General features: G+C 39.2%; 1 protein-coding gene across 1 annotated transcript in view; it reads left to right on the forward strand.

The window, feature by feature from the left end:
- The window catches only part of LOC123749640 (integrin alpha-4), a 141,802-nt gene that overhangs the window by 45,425 nt on the left and 69,557 nt on the right, over positions 1-26,820 (forward strand). Inside the window, exons 6-8 of the mRNA XM_069327961.1 lie at positions 123-211; positions 696-744; positions 26,338-26,478. Coding sequence (XP_069184062.1) covers positions 123-211; positions 696-744; positions 26,338-26,478 — 279 coding nt within the window. The remainder of the gene's footprint in view (positions 1-122; positions 212-695; positions 745-26,337; positions 26,479-26,820) is intronic.

Here is a 26,820-nt window from a genome sequence, read left to right on the forward strand (position 1 = left end):
CATGCATCTGTTACTCCATACTTGCCTGTAACCATGCATGTATTCATGAATCCATACCACTGATTCTGAATATGGTCTGCTGCACATTGCTGTACTCATGCATATATCGGTGTGTGCAACAGGGCAACAGCGAGTGGTCGATCCGTCTACCGGGGAAGTAATTTATTACTACCAGATGGGCCAGGCTGGACTCTCTGCCCACATAATGAAGGTGAGTGAGGGAAAGAGAGAGAATTGGTCAGAGAATAGGAGAGAATAACACATAGAAAAAAAGAGAGAGAGAGAGAGAGAGAGAGAGAGAGAGAGAGAGAGAGAGAGAGAGAGAGAGAGAGAGAGAGAGAGAGAGAGAGAGAGAGAGAGAGAATAAGAGAGAGAGAGAGAGAGAGAGAGAGAGAATAAGAGAGAGAGAAAGAGAGAATATGTGAGAGAGAGAGAGAGACAGACAGACAGACAGACAGACAGACAGACAGACAGACAGACAGACAGACAGACAGACAGACAGACAGACAGACAGACAGACAGACACAGAAAGACAGACAAAGACTGACATAGAGACAGACAGAGGTGAGGTGTCTTAGCTTGTGTGTAAGTGTGCGAATATTCACTATTCCCGAGTGTTTCCACCAACAAATGTTAACCAAAATAAACAAAGGCAACTTAGTTACATAAAATTCAATATTGATTTTTCCCCGCAGGATGGTCAAGGTGTTGTGCTGGGAGCTCCTGGAGTAAAAAATTGGGCAGGTAAGCAACTCATGGACTTTCTAGCTCGATAATCAGATAACCTGACATCAGTCTGTCAGGTGCAGTCACAGTGAGAGGTTGTGTTAGCTGGAGCTCCGATTGTAGTAACATTATTAAGCAATAATAGAAGGATTAGTGAAGGAATTGATGAATCTAGTTGGAACTCTGAGAGCAGAGATGGATTCCCCATGGGAGGAGGTACGACAGCTGAAACGAAGGAGGAGACCAATATTAACAAGACCTCGTCGTGGAAAGTCGTTAAGGACAGGGGGTCTTAAGAAGACCTTGACAAGGCCGCCTACAGACGCCCTAAGGACAGCAAATTCATTTGCTGTATTGGAAGGCGAGTGCTGTGGTGAGCCTTTGAAAGAAACGAAGAGCAACGAAGCACAGGCCCCTCAAAGTTCTCAGAAAGTTAAGGAGGTACATAAGCGAATTTTGGTTGTGGGAGATTCCTAGGTGAGGTATTTAGACAGAACGTTTTGTGCCAGAGATAGGGGGAACAGGTTAAGGGTCTGCTATCCGGGAGCTGGAATTGGAGATATTGTTGACAACATGAAAGATATTATGACGGGAAATGGGAACAAACCCATTATTTGTATTAGTTCAAGGGGTAATGATGTTGGACGAGTTAAGAGTGAGGAACTGATAAAGAAATTTAACAAAGCCATATAATTAGTTAGGAGCAAGGGAGGAATCCCGATCATATGTGGCATTCCACCAAGAAAAAGCGTTGGTAATGAATGGTTGTCGAGGGCACTTGGTGTCAATTGCCGGCTGGAAAGATATTGCAAATCAAATGCAATATCTTTCATAGACAACTGGGAACACTTCTATGGAAGAAGTGAAATGTATGCTCGTGATGGGGTGCATCTAACGAGGGCTGGGGTTGTTACTGTTGCGAACTCGTTGGAACCAGTGGTTAGAGGCGTTTGTTTGGGTTTAAACTGTTAGTAGATAGTGGAATGGGAATTGATAGGAAGGAAGTAGGTAATAAAAATATGTGTTTGATGGAGAAACAAATTGGCAAAATGATCAGGGAAAGAGAAGGGCCTCAAAATAACAATTCACTTAGGGTATATTACACTAACAGTAGAAGTCTAAGAAACAAAATAAACGAGTTGAATGCTCCTGTCTGCACAGAAAAAAAATAGATATTATTGCACTTACCGAAACTTGGATGAATGTAGAAAATAGAGAACTATTAGCTGAATATCAAATAAATGGTTTTAAGCTATTTCACACAGATAGATATATTAGACGAGGAGGGGGAGTAGCCATATATGTTAGGGATAATTTGAAATGTAGTCTCAAAGAGGGAATTAAGACTGAGCCACACACAGAAACACAGAAACTATTTGGATAGAAATAAACGAAAAAGCAAATAATATTATAATATGAGTTTTATATAGGCCACCAAATTTAAACAGAATGGAAACAAAGCATCTATGGGATGAAATATCTAGAGCATCTAGATCAAACAGTATTTATGTCATGGATGACTTTAATTTTAGTGGAATAAACTGGTTGAACAAAACAGGGAATAATGAAGCAGAAGATTCTCTAGAATTAATTGACGATTGCTTTCTTACGCAACACATTAAGGAACCAACGCGGGGAAATAATATTTTAGATTTAGTGTTAACTAACAGGGAAACACAAATTAAGGACATAGAAATAGGGAGTGAGCTAGGGAACAGTGATCATAAAGAAATCAGATTTAGCATAAAATGAAATAGATCTGTAGGAGAAAATTATGTTAAAGTGCCTGATTTTCGAAAAGCTGATTTCAATAGCCTAAGAATTTTTTGGGGTCAAATAGATTGGAATGTCTTGGGTACGGGGCGCGGGCTAGACGTGAACCCAGCGACAGGTGACGTAAAAGGGGATTTCGATGTGGATTCAAAATATAACCTATTTAAAAATATACTAAGCAAAACCCAGGAATGTAGTATACCATATAAATTGAATAGATCGAATACTAATGATCCAAAGTGGATAACAAAGGATCTGAAGAACCTTATAGGTAAAAAGAGAGCGTGGTACAAAAGGATTAAGAATGGCGAAGTCAGTTTAGAACAGGAATTCGCACAACTGGTTAGAAATGTTAAAAAAGAGATTTGGAAAGCAAAAAGAAACTATGAAGTTCGCATAGCAGGGCAAGCGAAGACAAATCCTAAAGTTTTTTTTTCAGTTATATCGAACTGAAATAGGTTCGATATATAGAAAAAATAGAAAAAATGAAATATACTAGGGAAAGGATAGGTCCATTAAAAAATGAGACAGGTCAAATAACAGATAGTGATGAAGAGATGAGTAGTATTTTTAATAAATATTTTATATCTGTATTTACTAAAGAAGAACTTAACAATATGCCTTTAGCCGAACAAGTCTATGTGGGTGGGGACGAGGACAGGTTGACTAGTTTAGCAGTTACCAGGGAGGATGTAATTAAACAAATAGTAAAACAAAAAAAACAAACAAATCCCTAGGGCCGGATGAAGTGTTTGCCAGGGTGCTTAAAGAATGCAATGAGGAGCTTTCCGAGCCACTGTCAACCATATTTAACAAGTCAATACAGTTAGGCAGAGTGCCAGAGTCATGGAAGGTAGCTAATGTGGGTACTAATGTGTGTTGATTTGTGGGTACCAATTTTTAAGAAAGGAGTTGTTTGTTGTTATAGATTCAGCTACTCGGAACAAGTTCCAAGTAGCACGGGCTATGGTGAGCCCGTAACTTACCTGGCACAGGAGCGGGGCAATTAGCACCGGCTATGGTGAGCCCGTAGTGGACTTACCTTGCACTGGAGCGGTGCGTCAAGAAAGGAGGTAGATCACCTGCGTCAAACTATCGGCCAATTAGCCTAACGTCTATTGTGGGAAAGTTACCTGAATCGATAATTGCAAACACAATTCGTCTTCATCTTGAAAAACATAAATCAATAAATGAGTCGCAACATGGTTTTATAAATGGCCGTTCATGTTTAACAAATTTGTTATCTTTTTATTCCAGCATTGTTGAGGCAGTTGATAGTGGTAAGGATTGTGATGTTGTGTACCTTGACTTTAGCAAAGCTTTTGATACAGTGCCACATGAAAGACTGATTAAAAAAAAATAGAGGCTCATGGTATTAGGGGTACTATATTAAGTTGGATTAGGGCATGGCTATTCCAAAGGAAACAGAGAGTTAGTATAAATGGGGTTAAGTCAGAGTGGGATAATGTTGTTAGTGGAGTACTTCAGGGCTCTGTCCTGGGACCTATGTTGTTTGTAATATATATAAATGATTTAGATTCAGGTTTGAGTAGCAACATTTGCAAATTTGCAGATGATACAAAAACCGGTAGGGAAATTAACACGAAAGAAGACTCACTATCACTTCAAGTTTATCTAAATAGGGTTTTGAAATGGTCAAAAGGTTGGCAGATGCAGTTTAATGCTGATAAATGTAAAGTTCTGAGGCTATGATGATAGAGTTACAAGATACGATCTTGATGGTGTTGAGATTGTGAAGTCGGATTGCAAAAGGGATCTGGGAGTTATGATTAGTAAGAAGTTAAAACAAAAGGATCAATGCATGAATGTTCGTAATAAGGCAAATAGGACACTGGGATTTATTAATCGAAGCGTTAGTAACAAGACACCTGGTGTGGTTCTTCAGCTATATCTTGCTCTGGTTAGGCCCCATTTAGATTATGCAGTTCAGTTTTGGTCACTATACTATAGAATGGATATAAATTCACTTGAACGTGTCCAGCGTAGGATGACTAAGTTAATTCCCCAAATTAGAAATTTTTCATATGAAGAAAGATTAACAAAGCTTAAGTTGCATTCACTGGAAAGGCGAAGAGTTAGGGGTGACATGATAGAGGTTTACAAGTGGATGAATGGACACAACAAAAGGGATATTAATAGGGTATTAAAAGTATCAACACAAGACAGAACACGAAACAATGGGTATAAGAACAAAGGCATCTGCAGAAGGCCTATTGGCCCATACGAGGCAGCTCCTATTTATAACCACCCAATCCCACTCATATACTTGTCCAACCCGCACTTGAAACAATGGAGGGACCCCACCTCCACCACGTTACACGGTAATTGGTTCCACAAATCAACAACCCTGTTACTGAACCAGTATTTACCCAAGTCTTTCCTAAATCTAAACTTATCCAATTTATACCCATTGTTTCGTGTTCTGTCTTGTGTTGATACTTTTAATACCCTATTAATATCCCCTTTGTTATGTCCATTCACCCACTTGTAAACCTCTGTCATGTCACCCCTAACTCTTCGCCTTTCCAGTGAATGCAACTTAAGCTTTGTTAATCTTTCTTCATATGAAAGATTTCTAATTTCTGGGAAATGAATGGATATCGAGGGCACTTGGTGTAAATTGCCGGCTGGAAAGATATTGCAAATCAAATGCAATATCTTTCATAGACAACTGGGAACACTTCTATGGAAGAAATGAAATGTATGCTCGTGATGGGGTGCATCTATCGAGAGCTGGGGTTGTTGCTGTTGCGAACTCGCTAGAAGAAGTGGTTAGAGGTGTTTGTTTGGGTTTAAACTGTTAGTAGATAGAGGTATGGGAATTGATTTGGAGGAAGGAGGTAATAAAAGTATGTGTTTGTGGGAGAAAGGAATTGGCAAAACGATCAGGGAAAGAGAAGGTCCGCAAAATAACAATTCACTTAGGGTATATTACACTAACAGTAGAAGTCTAAGAAATAAAATTAACGAATTAAATGCTCTTGTCTGCACAGAAAAAATAGATATTATTGCACTTACCGAAACGTGGATGAATGTAGAAAATAGAGAACTATTAGCTGAATATCAAATATATGGATTTAAACTATTTCACACAGATAGATATATTAGACGAGGAGGTGGAGTAGCCATATATGTTAGGGACAATTTGAAATGTAGTCTCAAAGAGGGAATCAAAACAGAGCCACACACAGAAACTATTTGGATTGAATTAAACGAAAAAGCTAATAATATTATAATAGGAGTAATATATAGGCCACCAAATTTAGACAGAATGGAAGCAAAGCATCTATGGGATGAAATATCTAGAGCATCTAGATCTAACAGTATTTATGTCATGGGTGACTTTAATTTTAGCGGAATAAACTGGTTGAACAAAACAGGGAATAGTGAAGCAGAAGATTTTCTAGAATTAATTGACGATTGCTTTCTTACGCAACACATTAAGGAACCAACACGGGAAAATAATATTTTAGATTTAGTGTTAACTAACAGGGAAACGCAAATTAATGACATCGAAATAGGGAGTGAGCTAGGGAGCAGTGATCACAAAGAAATCAGATTTAGCATAGAATGGAATAGACCAGTAGGAGAAAATTCTGTTAAAGTGCCAGATTTTCGAAAAGCTGATTTTAATAGCCTAAGAAATTTTTTGGGTCAAATTGATTGGAAAGGCTTGGGTATGGGGTGTGGGCCGGTCTTGGAGCGAGACATGAACCCAGCGATAGGTGACTTAAATGGGGATTTCGATGTGGATTCAATATATAACTTATTTAAGAATATTCTAAACAAAGCACAGGAACGTAGTATACCATACAAATTGAATAGATCGTATACTAATGACCCAAAGTGGATAACAAAGAATTTGAAGAACCTTATAGGTAAAAAGAGAGCTTGGTACAAAAGGATTAAAAATGGGGAGGTCACTTTAGAACAGGAATTCGTACAACTGGTTAGAAATGTTAAAAAAGAGATAAGGAAAGCAAAAAGAAACTATGAAGTTCGCATAGCAGGGCAAGCAAAGACAAATCCTAAAGGGTTTTTTTCAGTTATATCGTACTAAGACTAGGGAAAGGATAGGTCCATTAAAAACTGAGACAGGTCAAATAACAGATAGTGATGAAGAGATGAGTAGTATTTTTAATAAATATTTTGTATCTGTATTTACTAAAGAGGAACTTAACAATATGCCTTCAGCCGAACAAGTCTATGTGGGTGGGGACGAGGACAGGTTGACGAGTTTAGCAGTTACCAGGGAGGATGTTCTTAAACAAATAGTAAAACTCAAACCAAACAAATCCCCAGGGCCGGATGAAGTGTTTGCTAGGGTGCTTAAAGAATGCAAAGAGGAGCTTTGTGACCCACTGTCAACCATATTTAATAAATCAATAGAGTCAGGCAGAGTGCCAGAGTTTTGGAAAGTTGCTAATGTGATACCAGTTTTTAAGAAAGGAGATAGATCACTTGCGTCTAACTATCGACCAATTAGCCTAACGTCTATTGTGGGAAAGTTACTCGAATCTATAATAGCAAATAAAATTCGTCTTCATCTTGAAAAACATAAATTAATAATTGAGTCGCAACATGGTTTTATAAATGGCCGTTCATGTTTAACAAATTTGTTATCTTTTTATTCTAGCATTGTTGAGGCAGTTGATAGTGGTAAGGATTGCGATGTTGTATACCTTGACTTTAGCAAAGCTTTTGATACAGTGCCACATGAAAGACTGATTAAAAAAATAGAGTCTCATGGTATTGGGGGTGCTATATTAAGCTGGATTAGGGCATGGCTATACCAAAGGAAACAGAGAGTTAGTATAAATGGAATCAAGTCAGAGTGGGAAAATGTTGTAAGTGGAGTGCCTCAAGGCTCTGTCCTGGGACCTCTGTTGTTTATAATATATATAAATGATTTAGATTCAGGTTTGAGTAGCAACATTTGCAAATTTGCCGATGATACGAAAATCGGTAGGGAAATTAATTCGGAGGAGGACTCACTATCACTTCAAGTTGATCTAGATAGGGTTTTGAAATGGTCAAAGGATTGGCAGATGCAGTTTAATGCTGATAAATGTAAAGTTCTGAGGTTAGGTAATGATGATAGAGTTACAAGATACGAGCTAGATGGTGTTGTGATTGCGAAGTCGGATTGCGAAAGGGATCTGGGAGTTATGATTAGTAAGAATTTAAAACAAAAGGATCAATGCATAAATGTTCGTAATAAGGCAAATCGGACACTTGGATTTATTAATCGCAGCGTTAGTAACAAGACACCTGGTGTGGTTCTCAAGCTATATCTTGCTCTAGTTAGGCCCCATTTAGATTATGCAGTTCAGTTTTGGTCGCCATATTATAGAATGGATATAAATTCACTTGAACGTGTCCAGCGTAGGATGACTAAGTTAATTCCCCAAATTAGAAATCTTTCATATGAAGAAAGATTAACAAAGCTTAAGTTGCATTCACTGGAAAGGCGAAGAGTTAGGGGTGACATGATAGAGGTTTACAAGTGGATGAATGGACATAACCGGGGGGATATTAATAGGGTATTAAAAGTATCAACACAGGACAGAACACGAAACAATGGATATAAATTGGATAAGTTTAGATTTAGGAAAGACTTGGGTAAATACTGGTTCAGTAACAGGGTTGTTGATTTGTGGAACCAATTGCCGCGTAACATTGTGGAGGTGGGGTCCCTCGATTGTTTCAAGCACGGGTTGGACAAGTATATGAGTGGGATTGGGTGGTTATAGAATAGGAGCTGCCTCGTATGGGCCAATAGGCCTTCTGCAGTTACCTTTGTTCTTATGTTCTTATGTTCTTATGTAATTTGGGGAATTAACTTAGTCATCCTACGTTGGACACGTTCAAGTGAATTTATATCCATTCTATAATATGGCGACCAAAACTGAACTGCATAATCTAAATGGGGCCTAACTAGAGCAAGATATAGCTTGCTGCGATTAATGAATCCAAGTGTCCGATTTGCCTTATAATGAACATTTATGCATTGATCCTTTTGTTTTAAATTCTTACTAATCATAACTCCCAGATCCCTTTCGCAATTTGACTTCGCAATCTCAACACCATCTATCTCGTATCTTGTAACTCTATCATCATTACCTAACCTCAGAACTTTACATTTATCAGCATTACACTGCATCTGCCAATCCTTTGACCATTTCAAAACCCTATCTAGATCAACTTGAAGTGATAGTGAGTCCTCCTCCGAATTAATTTCCCTACCGATTTTCGTATCATCGGCAAATTTGCAAATGTTGCTACTCAAACCTGAATCTAAATCATTTATATATATTATAAACAACAGAGGTCCCAGGACAGAGCCTTGAGGCACTCCACTTACAACATTTTCCCACTCTGACTTGACTCCATTTATACTAACTCTCTGTTTCCTTTGATATAGCCATGCCCTAATCCAGCTTAATATAGCACCCCCAATACCATGAGACTCTATCTTTTTAATCAGTCTTTCATGTGGCACTGTATCAAAAGCTTTGCTAAAGTCAAGGTACACAACATCACAATCCTTACCACTATCAACCGCCTCAACTATGCTAGAATAAAAAGATAACAAATTTGTTAAACATGAACGGCCATTTAAAAAACCATGTTGCGACTCAATTATTAATTTATGTTTTTCAAATTGAAGACGAATTTTATTTGCTATTATAGATTCGAGTAACTTTCCCACAATAGACGTTAGGCTAATTGGTCGATAGTTTGACGCAAGTGATATATCTCCTTTCTTAAAAACTGGTATCACATTAGCAACTTTCCAAAACTCTGGCACTCTGCCTGACTCTATTGATTTATTAAATATGGTTGACAGTGGGTCACAAAGCTCCTCTTTGCATTCTTTAAGCACCCTGGCAAACACTTCATCCGGCCCTGGGGATTTGTTTGGTTTGAGTTTTACTATTTGTTCAAGAACATCCTCCCTGGTAACTGCTAGACTTGTCAACCTGTCCTCGTCCCCACCCACATAGACTTGTTCGGCTGAAGGCATATAAGAACATAAGAACATAAGAACAAAGGTAACTGCAGAAGGCCTATTGGCCCATTCGAGGCAGCTCCTATTCTATAACCACCCAATCCCACTCATATACTTGTCCAATCCGCGCTTGAAACAATCGAGGGACCCCACCTCCACCACGTTACGCGGCAATTGGTTCCACAAATCAACAACCCTGTTACTGAACCAGTATTTACCCAAGTCTTTCCTAAATCTAAACTTATCCAATTTATACCCATTGTTTCGTGTTCTGTCCTGTGTTGATACTTTTAATACCCTATTAATATCCCCCTTGTTATGTCCATTCACCCACTTGTAAACCTCTATCATGTCGCCCCTAACTCTTCGCCTTTCCAGTGAATGCAACTTAAGCTTTGTTAATCTTTCTTCATATGAAAGATTTCTAATTTGGGGAATTAACTTAGTCATCCTACGCTGGACACGTTCAAGTGAATTTATATCCATTCTATAATATGGCGACCAAAACTGAACTGCATAATCTAAATGGGGCCTAACTAGAGCAAGATATAGCTTGAGAACCACACCAGGTGTCTTGTTACTAACGCTGCGATTAATAAATCCAAGTGTCCGATTTGCCTTATTACGAACATTTATGCATTAAGAACATAAGAACAAAGGTAACTGCAGAAGGCCTATTGGCCCATACGAGGTAGCTCCTATTCTATAACCACCCAATCCCACTCATATACTTGTCCAACCCGTGCTTGAAACAATCGAGGGACCCCACCTCCACAATGTTACGCGGCAATTGGTTCCACAAATCAACAACCCTGTTACTGAACCAGTATTTACCCAAGTCTTTCCTAAATCTAAACTTATCCAATTTATATCCATTGTTTCGTGTTCTGTCCTGTGTTGATACTTTTAATACCCTATTAATATCCCCCCGGTTATGTCCATTCATCCACTTGTAAACCTCTATCATGTCACCCCTAACTCTTCGCCTTTCCAGTGAATGCAACTTAAGCTTTGTTAATCTTTCTTCATATGAAAGATTTCTAATTTGGGGAATTAACTTAGTCATCCTACGCTGGACACGTTCAAGTGAATTTATATCCATTCTATAATATGGCGACCAAAACTGAACTGCATAATCTAAATGGGGCCTAACTAGAGCAAGATATAGCTTGAGAACCACACCAGGTGTCTTGTTACTAACGCTGCGATTAATAAATCCAAGTGTCCGATTTGCCTTATTACGAACATTTATGCATTGATCCTTTTGTTTTAAATTCTTACTAATCATAACTCCCAGATCCCTTTCGCAATCCGACTTCGCAATCACAACACCATCTAGCTCGTATCTTGTAACTCTATCATCATTACCTAACCTCAGAACTTTACATTTATCAGCATTAAACTGCATCTGCCAATCCTTTGACCATTTCAAAACCCTATCTAGATCAACTTGAAGTGATAGTGAGTCCTCCTCCGAATTAATTTCCCTACCGATTTTCGTATCATCGGCAAATTTGCAAATGTTGCTACTCAAACCTGAATCTAAATCATTTATATATATTATAAACAACAGAGGTCCCAGGACAGAGCCTTGAGGCACTCCACTTACAACATTTTCCCACTCTGACTTGATTCCATTTATACTAACTCTCTGTTTCCTTTGGTATAGCCATGCCCTAATCCAGCTTAATATAGCACCCCCAATACCATGAGACTCTATTTTTTTAATCAGTCTTTCATGTGGCACTGTATCAAAAGCTTTGCTAAAGTCAAGGTATACAACATCGCAATCCTTACCACTATCAACTGCCTCAACAATGCTAGAATAAAAAGATAACAAATTTGTTAAACATGAACGGCCATTTATAAAACCATGTTGCGACTCAATTATTAATTTATGTTTTTTCAAGATGAAGACGAATTTTATTTGCTATTATAGATTCGAGTAACTTTCCCACAATGGACGTTAGGCTAATTGGTCGATAGTTAGACGCAAGTGATCTATCTCCTTTCTTAAAAACTGGTATCACATTAGCAACTTTCCAAAACTCTGGCACTCTGCCTGACTCTATTGATTTATTAAATATGGTTGACAGTGGGTCACAAAGCTCCTCTTTGCATTCTTTAAGCACCCTAGCAAACACTTCATCCGGCCCTGGGGATTTGTTTGGTTTGAGTTTTACTATTTGTTTAAGAACATCCTCCCTGGTAACTGCTAAACTCGTCAACCTGTCCTCGTCCCCACCCACATAGACTTGTTCGGCTGAAGGCATATTGTTAAGTTCCTCTTTAGTAAATACAGATACAAAATATTTATTAAAAATACTACTCATCTCTTCATCACTATCTGTTATTTGACCTGTCTCAGTTTTTAATGGACCTATCCTTTCCCTAGTCTTAGTACGATATAACTGAAAAAACCCTTTAGGATTTGTCTTTGCTTGCCCTGCTATGCGAACTTCATAGTTTCTTTTTGCTTTCCTTATCTCTTTTTTAACATTTCTAACCAGTTGTACGAATTCCTGTTCTAAAGTGACCTCCCCATTTTTAATCCTTTTGTACCAAGCTCTCTTTTTACCTATAAGGTTCTTCAAATTCTTTGTTATCCACTTTGGGTCATTAGTATACGATCTATTCAATTTGTATGGTATACTACGTTCCTGTGCTTTGTTTAGAATATTCTTAAATAAGTTATATATTGAATCCACATCGAAATCCCCATTTAAGTCACCTATCGCTGGGTTCATGTCTCGCTCCAAGACCGGCCCACACCCCATACCCAAGCCTTTCCAATCAATTTGACCCAAAAAATTTCTTAGGCTATTAAAATCAGCTTTTCGAAAATCTGGCACTTTAACAGAATTTTCTCCTACTGGAGAAAATTGATCCTACATTGATCCTTTTGTTTTAAATTCTTACTAATCATAACTCCCAGATCCCTTTCGCAATCCGACTTCGCAATCAAAACACCATCTAGCTCGTATCTTGTAACTCTATCATCATTACCTAACCTCAGAACTTTACATTTATCAGCATTAAACTGCATCTACCAATCCTTTGACCATTTCAAAACCCTATCTAGATCAACTTGAAGTGATAGTGAGTCCTCCTCCGAATTAATTTCCCTACCGATTTTCGTATCATCGGCAAATTTGCAAATGTTGCTACTCAAACCTGAATCTAAATCATTTATATATATTATAAACAACAGAGGTCCCAGGACAGAGCCTTGAGGCACTCCACTTACAACATTTTCCCACTCTGACTTGATTCCATTTATACTAACTCTCTGTTTCCTTTGGTATAGCCATGCCCTAATCCAGCTTAATATAGCACCCCCAATACCATGAGACTCTATCTTTTTAATCAGTCTTTCATGTGGCACTGTATCAAAAGCTTTGCTAAAGTCAAGGTATACAACATCGCAATCCTTACCACTATCAACTGCCTCAACAATGCTAGAATAAAAAGATAACAAATTTGTTAAACATGAACGGCCATTTATAAAACCATGTTGAGACTCATTTATTAATTTATGTTTTTCAAGATGAAGACGAATTTTATTTGCTATTATAGATTCGAGTAACTTTCCCACAATAGACGTTAGGCTAATTGGTCGATAGTTAGACGCAAGTGATCTATCTCCTTTCTTAAAAACTGGTATCACATTAGCAACTTTCCAAAACTCTGGCACTCTGCCTGACTCTATTGATTTATTAAATATGGTTGACAGTGGGTCACAAAGCTCCTCTTTGCATTCTTTAAGCACCCTGGCAAACACTTCATCCGGCCCTGGGGATTTGTTTGGTTTGAGTTTTACTATTTGTTTAAGAACATCCTCCCTGGTAACTGCTAAACTCGTCAACCTGTCCTCGTCCCCACCCACATAGACTTGTTCAGCTGAAGGCATATTGTTAAGTTCCTCTTTAGTAAATACAGATACAAAATATTTATTAAAAATACTACTCATCTCTTCATCACTATCTGTTATTTGACCTGTATCAGTTTTTAATGGACCTATCCTTTGCCTAGTCTTAGTACGATATAACTGAAAAAACCCTTTAGGATTTGTCTTTGCTTGCCCTGCTATGCGAACTTCATAGTTTCTTTTTGCTTTCCTTATCTCTTTTTTAACATTTCTAACCAGTTGTACGAATTCCTGTTCTAAAGTGACCTCCCCATTTTTAATCCTTTTGTACCAAGCTCTCTTTTTACCTATAAGGTTCTTCAAATTCTTTGTTATCCACTTTGGGTCATTAGTATTCGATCTATTCAATTTGTATGGTATACTACGTTCCTGTGCTTTGTTTAGAATATTCTTAAATAAGTTATATATTGAATCCACATCGAAATCCCCATTTAAGTCACCTATCGCTGGGTTCATGTCTCGCTCCAAGACCGGCCCACACCCCATACCCAAGACTTTCCAATCAATTTGACCCAAAAAATTTCTTAGGCTATTAAAATCAGCTTTTCGAAAATCTGGCACTTTAACAGAATTTTCTCCTACTGGTCTATTCCATTCTATGCTAAATCTGATTTCTTTGTGATCACTGCTCCCTAGCTCACTCCCTATTTCGATGTCATTAATTTGCGTTTCCCTGTTAGTTAACACTAAATCTAAAATATTATTTTCCCGTGTTGGTTCCTTAATGTGTTGCGTAAGAAAGCAATCGTCAATTAATTCTAGAAAATCTTCTGCTTCACTATTCCCTGTTTTGTTCAACCAGTTTATTCCGCTAAAATTAAAGTCACCCATGACATAAATACTGTAAGATCTAGATGCTCTAGATATTTCATCCCATAGGTGCTTTGCTTCCATTCTGTCTAAATTTGGTGGCCTATATATTACTCCTATAATAATATTATTAGCTTTTTCGTTTAATTCTATCCAAATAGTTTCTGTGTGAGGCTCTGTTTTGATTCCCTCTTTGAGACTACATTTCAAATTGTCCCTAACATATATGGCTACTCCACCTCCTCGTCTAATATATCTATCTGTGTGAAATAGTTTAAATCCGTATATTTGATATTCAGCTAATAGTTCTCTATTTTCTACATTCATCCACGTTTCGGTAAGTGCAATAATATCTATTTTTTCTGTGCAGACAAGAGCATTTAATTCGTTAATTTTATTTCTTAGACTTCTACTGTTAGTGTAATATACCCTAAGTGAATTGTTATTTTGCGGACCTTCTCTTTCCCTGATCGTTTTCCCAATTCCTTTCTCCCACAAACACATACTTTTATTACCTCCTTCCTCCAAATCAATTCCCATACCTCTATCTACTAACAGTTTAAACCCAAACAAACACCTCTAACCACTTCTTCCAACGAGTTCGCAACAGCAACAACCCCAGCTCTCGATAGATGCACCCCATCACGAGCATACATTTCATTTCTTCCATAGAAGTGTTCCCAGTTGTCTATGAAAGATATTGCATTTGATTTGCAATATCTTTCCAGCCGGCAATTGACACCAAGTGCCCTCGATATCCATTCATTTCCCACTCCCTTTCTTGGAAGAATGCCACATATGATCGGGATTCCTCCCTTGCTCCTAACTAATTCTATGGCTGTTTTATACCTCTGAATCAGTTCCTCACTCCTAACTCGACCAACATCATTTCCTCCCACGCTAATGCAAATAATGGGATTGTTCCCATTACCAGCCATAATATCATTCATGTTTTTTATAATATCAACAATGCCAGCTCCGGGATAGCAAACCCTTAACCTGTTCCCCCTATCTCTAGCACAAAACGCTCTATCCAAATACCTTATCTGGGAATCTCCCACAACTAATGTTTGCTTAGGTACCTTTACTTTCTGAGGGGCCTGCTCTTCCTTTCTCTTCGTTGCTTTCCCTTTTGCGCGATCCGCAGTCTCACCACAGCACTCGTCCTCCAAAACGTCAAATGAATTAAAAGTTGCTATGGCGTTTGAAGGCGGCTTTATCAAAGTCTTCTTAAGGCCCCTGTCTTTCGCAACTCTCCAAGACGAGGTCCCTTTACTACTGGTCTCCTCCTTCGTTACTTCTCGTTGTTCTTTAAGCTGACGCACCTCCTCCCGCAGAGAGTCCAACTCCAATATTGTTAAGTTCCTCTTTAGTAAATACAGATACAAAATATTTATTAAAAATACTACTCATCTCTTCATCACTATCTGTTATTTGACCTGTCTCAGTTTTTAATGGACCTATCCTTTCCCTAGTCTTAGTACGATATAACTGAAAAAAAACCTTTAGGATTTGTCTTTGCTTGCCCTGCTATGCGAACTTCATAGTTTCTTTTTGCTTTCCTTATCTCTTTTTTAACATTTCTAACCAGTTGTACGAATTCCTGTTCTAAAGTGACCTCCCCATTTTTAATCCTTTTGTACCAAGCTCTCTTTTTACCTATAAGGTTCTTCAAATTCTTTGTTATCCACTTTGGGTCATTAGTATTCGATCTATTCAATTTGTATGGTATAATACGTTCCTGTGCTTTGTTTAGAATATTCTTAAATAAGTTATATATTGAATCCACATCGAAATCCCCATTTAAGTCACCTATCGCTGGGTTCATGTCTCGCTCCAAGACCGGCCCACACCCCATACCCAAGACTTTCCAATCAATTTGACCAAAAAAATTTCAAAGGCTATTAAAATCAGCTTTTCGAAAATCTGGCACTTTAACAGAATTTTCTCCTACTGGTCTATTCCATTCTATGCTAAATCTGATTTCTTTGTGATCACTGTTCCCTAGCTCACTCCCTATTTCGATGTCATTAATTTGTGTTTCCCTGTTACTTAACACTAAATCTAAAATATTATTTTCCCGTGTTGGTTCCTTAATGTGTTGCGTAAGAAAGCAATCGTCAATTAATTCTAGAAAATCTTCTGCTTCACTATTCCCTGTTTTGTTCAACCAGTTTATTCCACTAAAATTAAAGTCACCCATGACATAAATACTGTTAGATCTAGATGCTCTAGATATTTCATCCCATAGATGCTTTGCTTCCATTCTGTCTAAATTTGGTGGCCTATATATAACTCCTAATGTAATATTATTAGCTTTTTCGTTTAATTCTATCCAAATAGTTTCTGTGTGTGGCTCAGTTTTGATTCCCTCTTTGAGACTACATTTCAAATTGTCCCTAACATATATGGCTACTCCACCTCCTCGTCTAATATATCTATCTGTGTGAAATAGTTTAAATCCATTTAATTGATATTCAGCTAATAGTTCTCTATTTTCTACATTCATCCACGTTTCGGTAAGTGCAATAATATCTATTTTTTCTCTGCAGACAAGAGCATTTAATTCGTTAATTTTATTTCTTAGACTTCTACTGTTAGTGTAATATACCCTAAGTGAATTGTTATTTTGAGGCCCTTCTCTTTCCCTGATCATTTTGCCAATTCCTTTCTCCCACAAACACATACTTTTATTACCTCCTTCCTCCAAATCAATTCCAATACCTCTATCTACTAACAGTTTAAACCCAAACAAACACCTCTAACCACTTCTTCCAACGAGTTCGCAACAGCAACAACCCCAGCTCTCGATAGATGCACCCCATCACGAGCATACATTTCATTTCTTCCATAGAAGTGTTCCCAGTTGTCTATGAAAGATATTGCATTTGATTTGCAATATCTTTCCAGCCGGCAATTGACACCAAGTGCCCTCGATATCCATTCATTTCCCACTCCCTTTCCTGGAAGAATGCCACATATGATCGGGATTCCTCCCCTGCTCCTAACTAATTCTATAGTTGTTTTATACCTCTGAATCAGTTCCTCACTCCTAACTCGACCAACCTCATTTCCTCCCACGCTAATGCAAATAATGGGATTGTTCCCATTTCCAGCCATAATATCATTCATGTTGTTTATAATATCACCAATGCCAGCTCCGGGATAGCAAACCCTTAACCTGTTCCCCCTATCTCTAGCACAAACCGTTCTATCTATCTCTAGCACCTTATCTGGGAATCTCCCACAACTAAGGTTTGCTTAGGTACTTCCTTTACTCTCTGAGGGGCCTGCGCTTCCTTGCTCTTCGTTGCTTTCCCTTTTGCGCGATCCGCAGTCTCACCACAGCACTCGTCCTCCAAAACGTCATATGAATTATCAGTTGCTATGGCGTTTGAAGGCAGCTTTATCAAGGTCTTCTTAAGGCCCCTGTCTTTTACAACTCTCCAAGACGAGGTCCCTTTACTACTGGTCTCCTCCTTCGTTACTTCTCGTTGTTCTTTCAGCCGACGCACCTCCTCCCGCAGAGTCCAACTCTGTCCTCAGGGCTCCCACTAGAGTCACCAGGTCCTTCACTACTCTGTCCTCAGGGCTCCCACTAGTCACCAGGTCCTTCACTACTCTGTCCTCAGGGCTCCCACTAGAGTCACCAGGTCCTTCACTACTCTGTCCTCAGGGCTCCCACTAGAGTCACCAGGTCCTTCACTACTCTGTCCTCAGGGCTCCCACTAGAGTCACCAGGTCCTTCACTACTCTGTCCTCAGGGCTCCCACTAGAGTCACCAGGTCCTTCACTACTCTGTCCTCAGGGCTCCCACTAGAGTCACCAGGTCCTTCACTACTCTGTCCTCAGGGCTCCCACTAGAGTCACCAGGTATAAATTGGATAAGTTTAGATTTAGGAAAGACTTGGGTAAATACTGGTTCGGTAACAGGGTTGTTGATTTGTGGAACCAATTGCCGCGGGACGTGGTGGAGGTGGGGTCCCTCGATTGTTTCAAGCGTGGGTTGGACACGTTTATGAGTGGGATTGGGTGGTTACAGATAGGAGCTGCCTCGTATGGGCCAATAAGCCTTCTGCAGTCACCATTATTCTTAAGTTTTTCTTATTCTTATAAAATCCGTTGGAATCCGTTGGCGACCGTTGATGACCGTTGAAATTCAGTTTTATGCGTTAAAGCTAATTAATAACCTCCTTTAATAATGGGAATTAAATATTCATTTAGAGGTCTCGTAGTATAGTTGTCTTCGGGAAATCTCGAGTTCGATTCCTGGACGTGACGGTGATGGTAAGATATGTTTCCTTTCCTCTAATGGGCCTGTTCATCTAGCAACAAATAGGTACATGTTTCAGTTTTGTTTACCCTTTTGATTCCAGTAGAAAAAAACATGAACTTTGAGTAGTCCAACGGTCCATATTTTGGCCGTTCCTTCCATGGTCGTAGAGTTCTGTCATATTTGGAGGATGGATCGGGTAAATGACGGAGGAAAGGTTCCCGGCTGGTCCTCTCCGAAGTTTCTCTTGAGACAGCTGGAACTCCAGGGATGAATTTCATCCAGTAAAGCGACTGATTAGAGGTCTTGGCGTCGAAAAGTCCTCAACCTAGTCACAGGCTTTTAAACTGGCGAGATGCAACAACCCGTCCTCACACTAGGCTGGTTAAAGCAGCGGCCGTCATCCCCAGACAACCCGTCCTCACACTAGGCTGGTTAAAGCAGCGGCCGTCCTCCCCAGACAACCCGTCCTCCCACTAAGAACATAACAACAAAGGTAACTGCAGAAGGCCTATTGGCCCATACGAGGCAGCTCCTATCTATAACCACCCAATCCCACTCATATACATGTCCAACCCGCGCTTGAAACAATCGAGGGACCCCACCTCCACCACGTTACGCGGTAATTGGTTCCACAAATCAACAACCCTGTTACCGAACCAGTATTTACCCAAGTCTTTCCTAAATCTAAACTTATCCAATTTATTCCCATTGTTTCGTGTTCTGTCTTGAGTTGATACTTTTAATACCCTATTAATATCCCCTTTGTTATGTCCATTCATTCACTTGTAAACTTCTATCATGTCACCCCTAACTCTTCGTCTTTCCAGTGAATGCAATTTAAGCTTTATTAATCTTTCTTCATATGAAAGACTTTTAATTTGGGGAATTAACTTGGTCATCCTACGCGGGATATGTTCAAGTGAATTTATATCCATTCTATAGTACGGCGACCAAAACTGAACTACATAATCTAAATGGGGCCTAACCAGAGCAAGATATAACTGAAGAACCACACCAGGTGTCTTGTTACTAACGCTTCGATTAATAAATCCCAGTGTCCTATTTGCCTTATTACGAACATTCATGCATTGATCCTTTTGTTTTAAATTCTTACTAATCATAATTCCCAGATCCCTTTCGCAATCCGACTTCGCAATCTCAACACCATTTAGCTCATATCTTGTAACTCTATCATCATTACCTAGCCTCAAAAATTTACATTTATTAGCATTAAACTGCATCTGCCAGTCTTTTGACCATTTTAAACCCCTATTTAGATCAACTTGAAGTGATAGTGAGTCCTCCTCTGAATGAATTTCCCTACCGATATCCCCTTTTACGTCACCTGTCGCTGGGTTCATGTTTCGCTCCAAGACCGGGCCACACCCCATACCCAAGACTTTCCAATCTATTTGACCCAAAAAATTTCTTAGGCTATTAAAATCAGCTTTTCGAAAATCCGGCACTTTAACAAAATTTTCTCCTACAGGTCTATTCCATTCTATGCTAAATCTGATTTCTTTGTGATCACTGTTCCCTAGCTCACTCCCTATTTCGATGTCATTAATTTGTGTTTCCCTGTTAGTTAACACTAAATCTAAAATATTATTTTCCCGCGTTGGTTCCTTAATGTGTTGGTTCATAGACTCTATGGTCCAAACAAAACCATGTACAACAAATCCTAAAATAAATTGACTTGTGTTGGTGATCCAATCTATATCTATAGGTGAGAAGGTCAGTGTTTTCTTGTCTGTCCGAGGTTGGAGGCCATACATTGGTGGTTATCTTGATATAACTTTTCATGGTGAAGTGTGATTGTATGGTGAGTGTCATAGTGTGGCCCATAGGGGTAGTTCCACTTAAACCTCTCTTAAATTAAGTAGGATTGGCTCCTATTGTGACAATTAATGACTTCTAAGAAGTCTGAAATATTGGTTTAATTGTCAATAGAGAGCAAGCAAAGGACTTTCCAGGAAGACAGAGTTTGACAGAGACTACCTTGTGTTCCAGGAACAGTGACGACGGTCCAGGTAGACAGTGACTGACAGACTACCTTGTGTTACATAAGAACATAAGAACATAAGAACAAAGGTAACTGCAGAAGGCCTATTGGCCCATACGAGGCAGCTCCTATTCTATAACCACCCAATCCCACTCATATACTTGTCCAACCCGTGCTTGAAACAATCGAGGGACCCCACCTCCACAATGTTACGCGGCAATTGGTTCCACAAATCAACAACCCTGTTACTGAACCAGTATTTACCCAAGTCTTTCCTAAATCTAAACTTATCCAATTTATATCCATTGTTTCGTGTTCTGTCCTGTGTTGATACTTTTAATACCCTATTAATATCCCCCCAGTTATGTCCATTCATCCACTTGTAAACCTCTATCATGTCACCCCTAACTCTTCGCCTTTCCAGTGAATGCAACTTAAGTTTTGTTAATCTTTCTTCATATGAAAGATTTCTAATTTGGGGAATTAACTTAGTCATCCTACGCTGGACACGTTCAAGTGAATTTATATCCATTCTATAATATGGCGACCAAAACTGAACTGCATAATCTAAATGGGGCCTAACTAGAGCAAGATATAGCTTGAGAACCACACCAGGTGTCTTGTTACTAACGCTGCGATTAATAAATCCAAGTGTCCGATTTGCCGTATTACGAACATTTATGCATTGATCCTTTTGTTTTAAATTCTTACTAATCATAACTCCCAGATCCCTTTCGCAATCCGACTTCGCAATCACAACACCATCTAGCTCGTATCTTGTAACTCTATCATCATTACCTAACCTCAGAACTTTACATTTATCAGCATTAAACTGCATCTGCCAATCCTTTGACCATTTCAAAACCCTATCTAGATCAACTTGAAGTGATAGTGAGTCCTCCTCCGAATTAATTTCCCTACCGATTTTCGTATCATCGGCAAATTTGCAAATGTTGCTACTCAAACCTGAATCTAAATCATTTATATATATTATAAACAACAGAGGTCCCAGGACAGAGCCTTGAGGCACTCCACTTACAACATTTTCCCACTCTGACTTGATTCCATTTATACTAACTCTCTGTTTCCTTTGGTATAGCCATGCCCTAATCCAGCTTAATATAGCACCCCCAATACCATGAGACTCTATTTTTTTAATCAGTCTTTCATGTGGCACTGTATCAAAAGCTTTGCTAAAGTCAAGGTATACAACATCGCAATCCTTACCACTATCAACTGCCTCAACAATGCTAGAATAAAAAGATAACAAATTTGTTAAACATGAACGGCCATTTATAAAACCATGTTGCGACTCAATTATTAATTTATGTTTTTCAAGATGAAGACGAATTTTATTTGCTATTATAGATTCGAGTAACTTTCCCACAATAGACGTTAGGCTAATTGGTCGATAGTTAGACGCAAGTGATCTATCTCCTTTCTTAAAAACTGGTATCACATTAGCAACTTTCCAAAACTCTGGCACTCTGCCTGACTCTATTGATTTATTAAATATGGTTGACAGTGGGTCACAAAGCTCCTCTTTGCATTCTTTAAGCACCCTAGCAAACACTTCATCCGGCCCTGGGGATTTGTTTGGTTTGAGTTTTACTATTTGTTTAAGAACATCCTCCCTGGTAACTGCTAAACTCGTCAACCTGTCCTCGTCCCCACCCACATAGACTTGTTCGGCTGAAGGCATATTATTAAGTTCCTCTTTAGTAAATACAGATACAAAATATTTATTAAAAATACTACTCATCTCTTCATCACTATCTGTTATTTGACCTGTCTCAGTTTTTAATGGACCTATCCTTTCCCTAGTCTTAGTACGATATAACTGAAAAAACCCTTTAGGATTTGTCTTTGCTTGCCCTGCTATGCGAACTTCATAGTTTCTTTTTGCTTTCCTTATCTCTTTTTTAACATTTCTAACCAGTTGTACGAATTCCTGTTCTAAAGTGACCTCCCCATTTTTAATCCTTTTGTACCAAGCTCTCTTTTTACCTATAAGGTTCTTCAAATTCTTTGTTATCCACTTTGGGTCATTAGTATACGATCTATTCAATTTGTATGGTATACTACGTTCCTGTGCTTTGTTTAGAATATTCTTAAATAAGTTATATATTGAATCCACATCGAAATCCCCATTTAAGTCACCTATCGCTGAAACACTTCATCCGGCCCTGGGGATTTGTTTGGTTTGAGTTTTACTATTTGTTTAAGAACATCCTCCCTGGTAACTGCTAAACTCGTCAACCTGTCCTCGTCCCCACCCACATAGACTTGTTCGGCTGAAGGCATATTGTTAAGTTCCTCTTTAGTAAATACAGATACAAAATATTTATTAAAAATACTACTCATCTCTTCATCACTATCTGTTATTTGACCTGTCTCAGTTTTTAATGGACCTATCCTTTCCCTAGTCTTAGTACGATATAACTGAAAAAACCCTTTAGGATTTGTCTTTGCTTGCCCTGCTATGCGAACTTCATAGTTTCTTTTTGCTTTCCTTATCTCTTTTTTAACATTTCTAACCAGTTGTACGAATTCCTGTTCTAAAGTGACCTCCCCATTTTTAATCCTTTTGTACCAAGCTCTCTTTTTACCTATAAGGTTCTTCAAATTCTTTGTTATCCACTTTGGGTCATTAGTATACGATCTATTCAATTTGTATGGTATACTACGTTCCTGTGCTTTGTTTAGAATATTCTTAAATAAGTTATATATTGAATCCACATCGAAATCCCCATTTAAGTCACCTATCGCTGGGTTCATGTCTCGCTCCAAGACCGGCCCACACCCCATACCCAAGCCTTTCCAATCAATTTGACCCAAAAAATTTCTTAGGCTATTAAAATCAGCTTTTCGAAAATCTGGCACTTTAACAGAATTTTCTCCTACTGGTCTATTCCATTCTATGCTAAATCTGATTTCTTTGTGATCACTGCTCCCTAGCTCACTCCCTATTTCGATGTCATTAATTTGCGTTTCCCTGTTAGTTAACACTAAATCTAAAATATTATTTTCCCGTGTTGGTTCCTTAATGTGTTGCGTAAGAAAGCAATCGTCAATTAATTCTAGAAAATCTTCTGCTTCACTATTCCCTGTTTTGTTCAACCAGTTTATTCCGCTAAAATTAAAGTCACCCATGACATAAATACTGTTAGATCTAGATGCTCTAGATATTTCATCCCATAGATGCTTTGCTTCCATTCTGTCTAAATTTGGTGGCCTATATATTACTCCTATTATAATATTATTAGCTTTTTCGTTTAATTCAATCCAAATAGTTTCTGTGTGTGGCTCTGTTTTGATTCCCTCTTTGAGACTACATTTCAAATTGTCCCTAACATATATGGCTACTCCACCTCCTCGTCTAATATATCTATCTGTGTGAAATAGTTTAAATCCATATATTTGATATTCAGCTAATAGTTCTCTATTTTCTACATTCATCCACGTTTCGGTAAGTGCAATAATATCTATTTTTTCTGTGCAGACAAGAGCATTTAATTCGTTAATTTTATTTCTTAGACTTCTACTGTTAGTGTAATATACCCTAAGTGAATTGTTATTTTGCGGACCTTCTCTTTCCCTGATCGTTTTGCCAATTCCTTTCTCCCACAAACACATACTTTTATTACCTCCTTCCTCCAAATCAATTCCCATACCTCTATCTACTAACAGTTTAAACCCAAACAAACACCTCTAACCACTTCTTCTAGCGAGTTCGCAACAGCAACAACCCCAGCTCTCGATAGATGCACCCCATCACGAGCATACATTTCATTTCTTCCATAGAAGTGTTCCCAGTTGTCTATGAAAGATATTGCATTTGATTTGCAATATCTTTCCAGCCGGCAATTGACACCAAGTGCCCTCGATATCCATTCATTTCCCACTCCCTTTCTTGGAAGAATGCCACATATGATCGGGATTCCTCCCTTGCTCCTAACTAACTCTATGGCTGTTTTATACCTCTGAATCAGTTCCTCACTCCTGACTCGACCAACATCATTTCCTCCCACGCTAATGCAAATAATGGGATTGTTCCCATTACCAGCCATAATATCATTCATGTTGTTTATAATATCACCAATGCCAGCTCCGGGATAGCAAACCCTTAACCTGTTCCCCCTATCTCTAGCACAAAACGTTCTATCCAAATACCTTATCTGGGAATCTCCCACAACTAATGTTTGCTTAGGTACTTCCTTTACTTTCTGAGGGGCCTGCGCTTCCTTTCTCTTCGTTGCTTTCCCTTTTGCGCGATCCACAGTCTCTCCACAGCACTCGTCCTCCAAAACGTCAAATGAATTTGAAGTTGCTATGGCGTTTGAAGGCGGCTTTATCAAAGTCTTCTTAAGGCCCCTGTCTTTCGCAACTCTCCAAGACGAGGTCCCTTTACTGCTGGTCTCCTCCTTCGTTACTTCTCGTTGTTTTTTAAGCTGACGCACCTCCTCCCGCAGAGAGTCCAACTCTGTCCTCAGGGCTCCCACTAGAGTCACCAGGTCCTTCACTACAACTTCCATATTGCTATGATAATATGCATTTGATTTGCAATATCTTTCCAGCCGGCAATTGACACCAAGTGCCCTCGATATCCATTCATTTCCCACTCCCTTTCTTGGAAGAATGCCACATATGATCGGGATTCCTCCCTTGCTCCTAACTAACTCTATGGCTGTTTTATACCTCTGAATCAGTTCCTCACTCCTGACTCGACCAACATCATTTCCTCCCACGCTAATGCAAATAATGGGATTGTTCCCATTACCAGCCATAATATCATTCATGTTGTTTATAATATCACCAATGCCAGCTCCGGGATAGCAAACCCTTAACCTGTTCCCCCTATCTCTAGCACAAAACGTTCTATCCAAATACCTTATCTGGGAATCTCCCACAACTAATGTTTGCTTAGGTACTTCCTTTACTTTCTGAGGGGCCTGCGCTTCCTTTCTCTTCGTTGCTTTCCCTTTTGCGCGATCCACAGTCTCTCCACAGCACTCGTCCTCCAAAACGTCAAATGAATTTGAAGTTGCTATGGCGTTTGAAGGCGGCTTTATCAAAGTCTTCTTAAGGCCCCTGTCTTTCGCAACTCTCCAAGACGAGGTCCCTTTACTGCTGGTCTCCTCCTTCGTTACTTCTCGTTGTTTTTTAAGCTGACGCACCTCCTCCCGCAGAGAGTCCAACTCTGTCCTCAGGGCTCCCACTAGAGTCACCAGGTCCTTCACTACAACTTCCATATTGCTATGATAATATAACAACACTCAGGAGCTCCGGTTAACACAACCTCTCACTGTGACTTCACCTGACCGACTGACAGACTACCTTGTGTTCCAGGAACAGTGACGACGGTCCAGGTAGACAGTGACTGACAGACTACCTTGTGTTCCAGGAACAGTGACGACGGTCCAGGTAGACAGTGACTGACAGACTACCTTGTGTTCCTGGAACAGTGACGACGGTCCAGGTAGACAGTGACTGACAGACTACCTTGTGTTACAGGGACGGTGACGACGGTCCAGGTAGACAGTGACTGACAGACTACCTTGTGTTACAGGGACGGTGACGACGGTCCAGGTAGACAGTGACTGACAGACTACCTTGTGTTACAGGGACGGTGACGACGGTCCAGGTAGACAGTGACTGACAGACTACCTTGTGTTACAGGGACGGTGACGACGGTCCAGGTAGACAGTGACTGACAGACTACCTTGTGTTACAGGAACGGTGACGACGGTCCAGGAAGACAGTGACTGACAGACTACCTTGTGTTACAGGAACGGTGACGACGGTCCAGGAAGACAGTGACTGGAACATCATAGACTCCCGCTACAAGCGACGTAAGAGGTCCAACATCTTCTTCACCAAGACCAACGTCTTCACTCCGTCCAGTCAAGTCCAACAACTGGAATATTTTGGTGAGAGATTCCTACTTTTTATTATTTTTAATAGTAGCAGTGTTGTTAAGTGTAAGGGTTGTAGTAGTTTAAAAATTGGTTGAACTTGTAGTGGTGGTTGAAGTAGTATTACTACTAGTGAAATACATAGCAGTAGTGGTGCAAGTAGAAATAGCGGTAGTATTAATAGTATTACGAGTAGCGTTACAAGTAGAAGTAGTAGTACTAGGATAAGTAGACGTAGTAGTACTAGCATAAGTAGAAGTAGAAGTAGTAGTAATAGCATAAGTAGAAGTAGTAGTAATGGCATAAGTAGAAGTAGAAGCAGTAGTACTAGGATAAGTAGAAGTAGTAGTACTAGCA

This window comes from Procambarus clarkii, chromosome 20 (assembly GCF_040958095.1).
Source record: "Procambarus clarkii isolate CNS0578487 chromosome 20, FALCON_Pclarkii_2.0, whole genome shotgun sequence".
In the NCBI taxonomy this organism is placed as follows: Eukaryota; Metazoa; Arthropoda; class Malacostraca; order Decapoda; family Cambaridae; genus Procambarus; species Procambarus clarkii.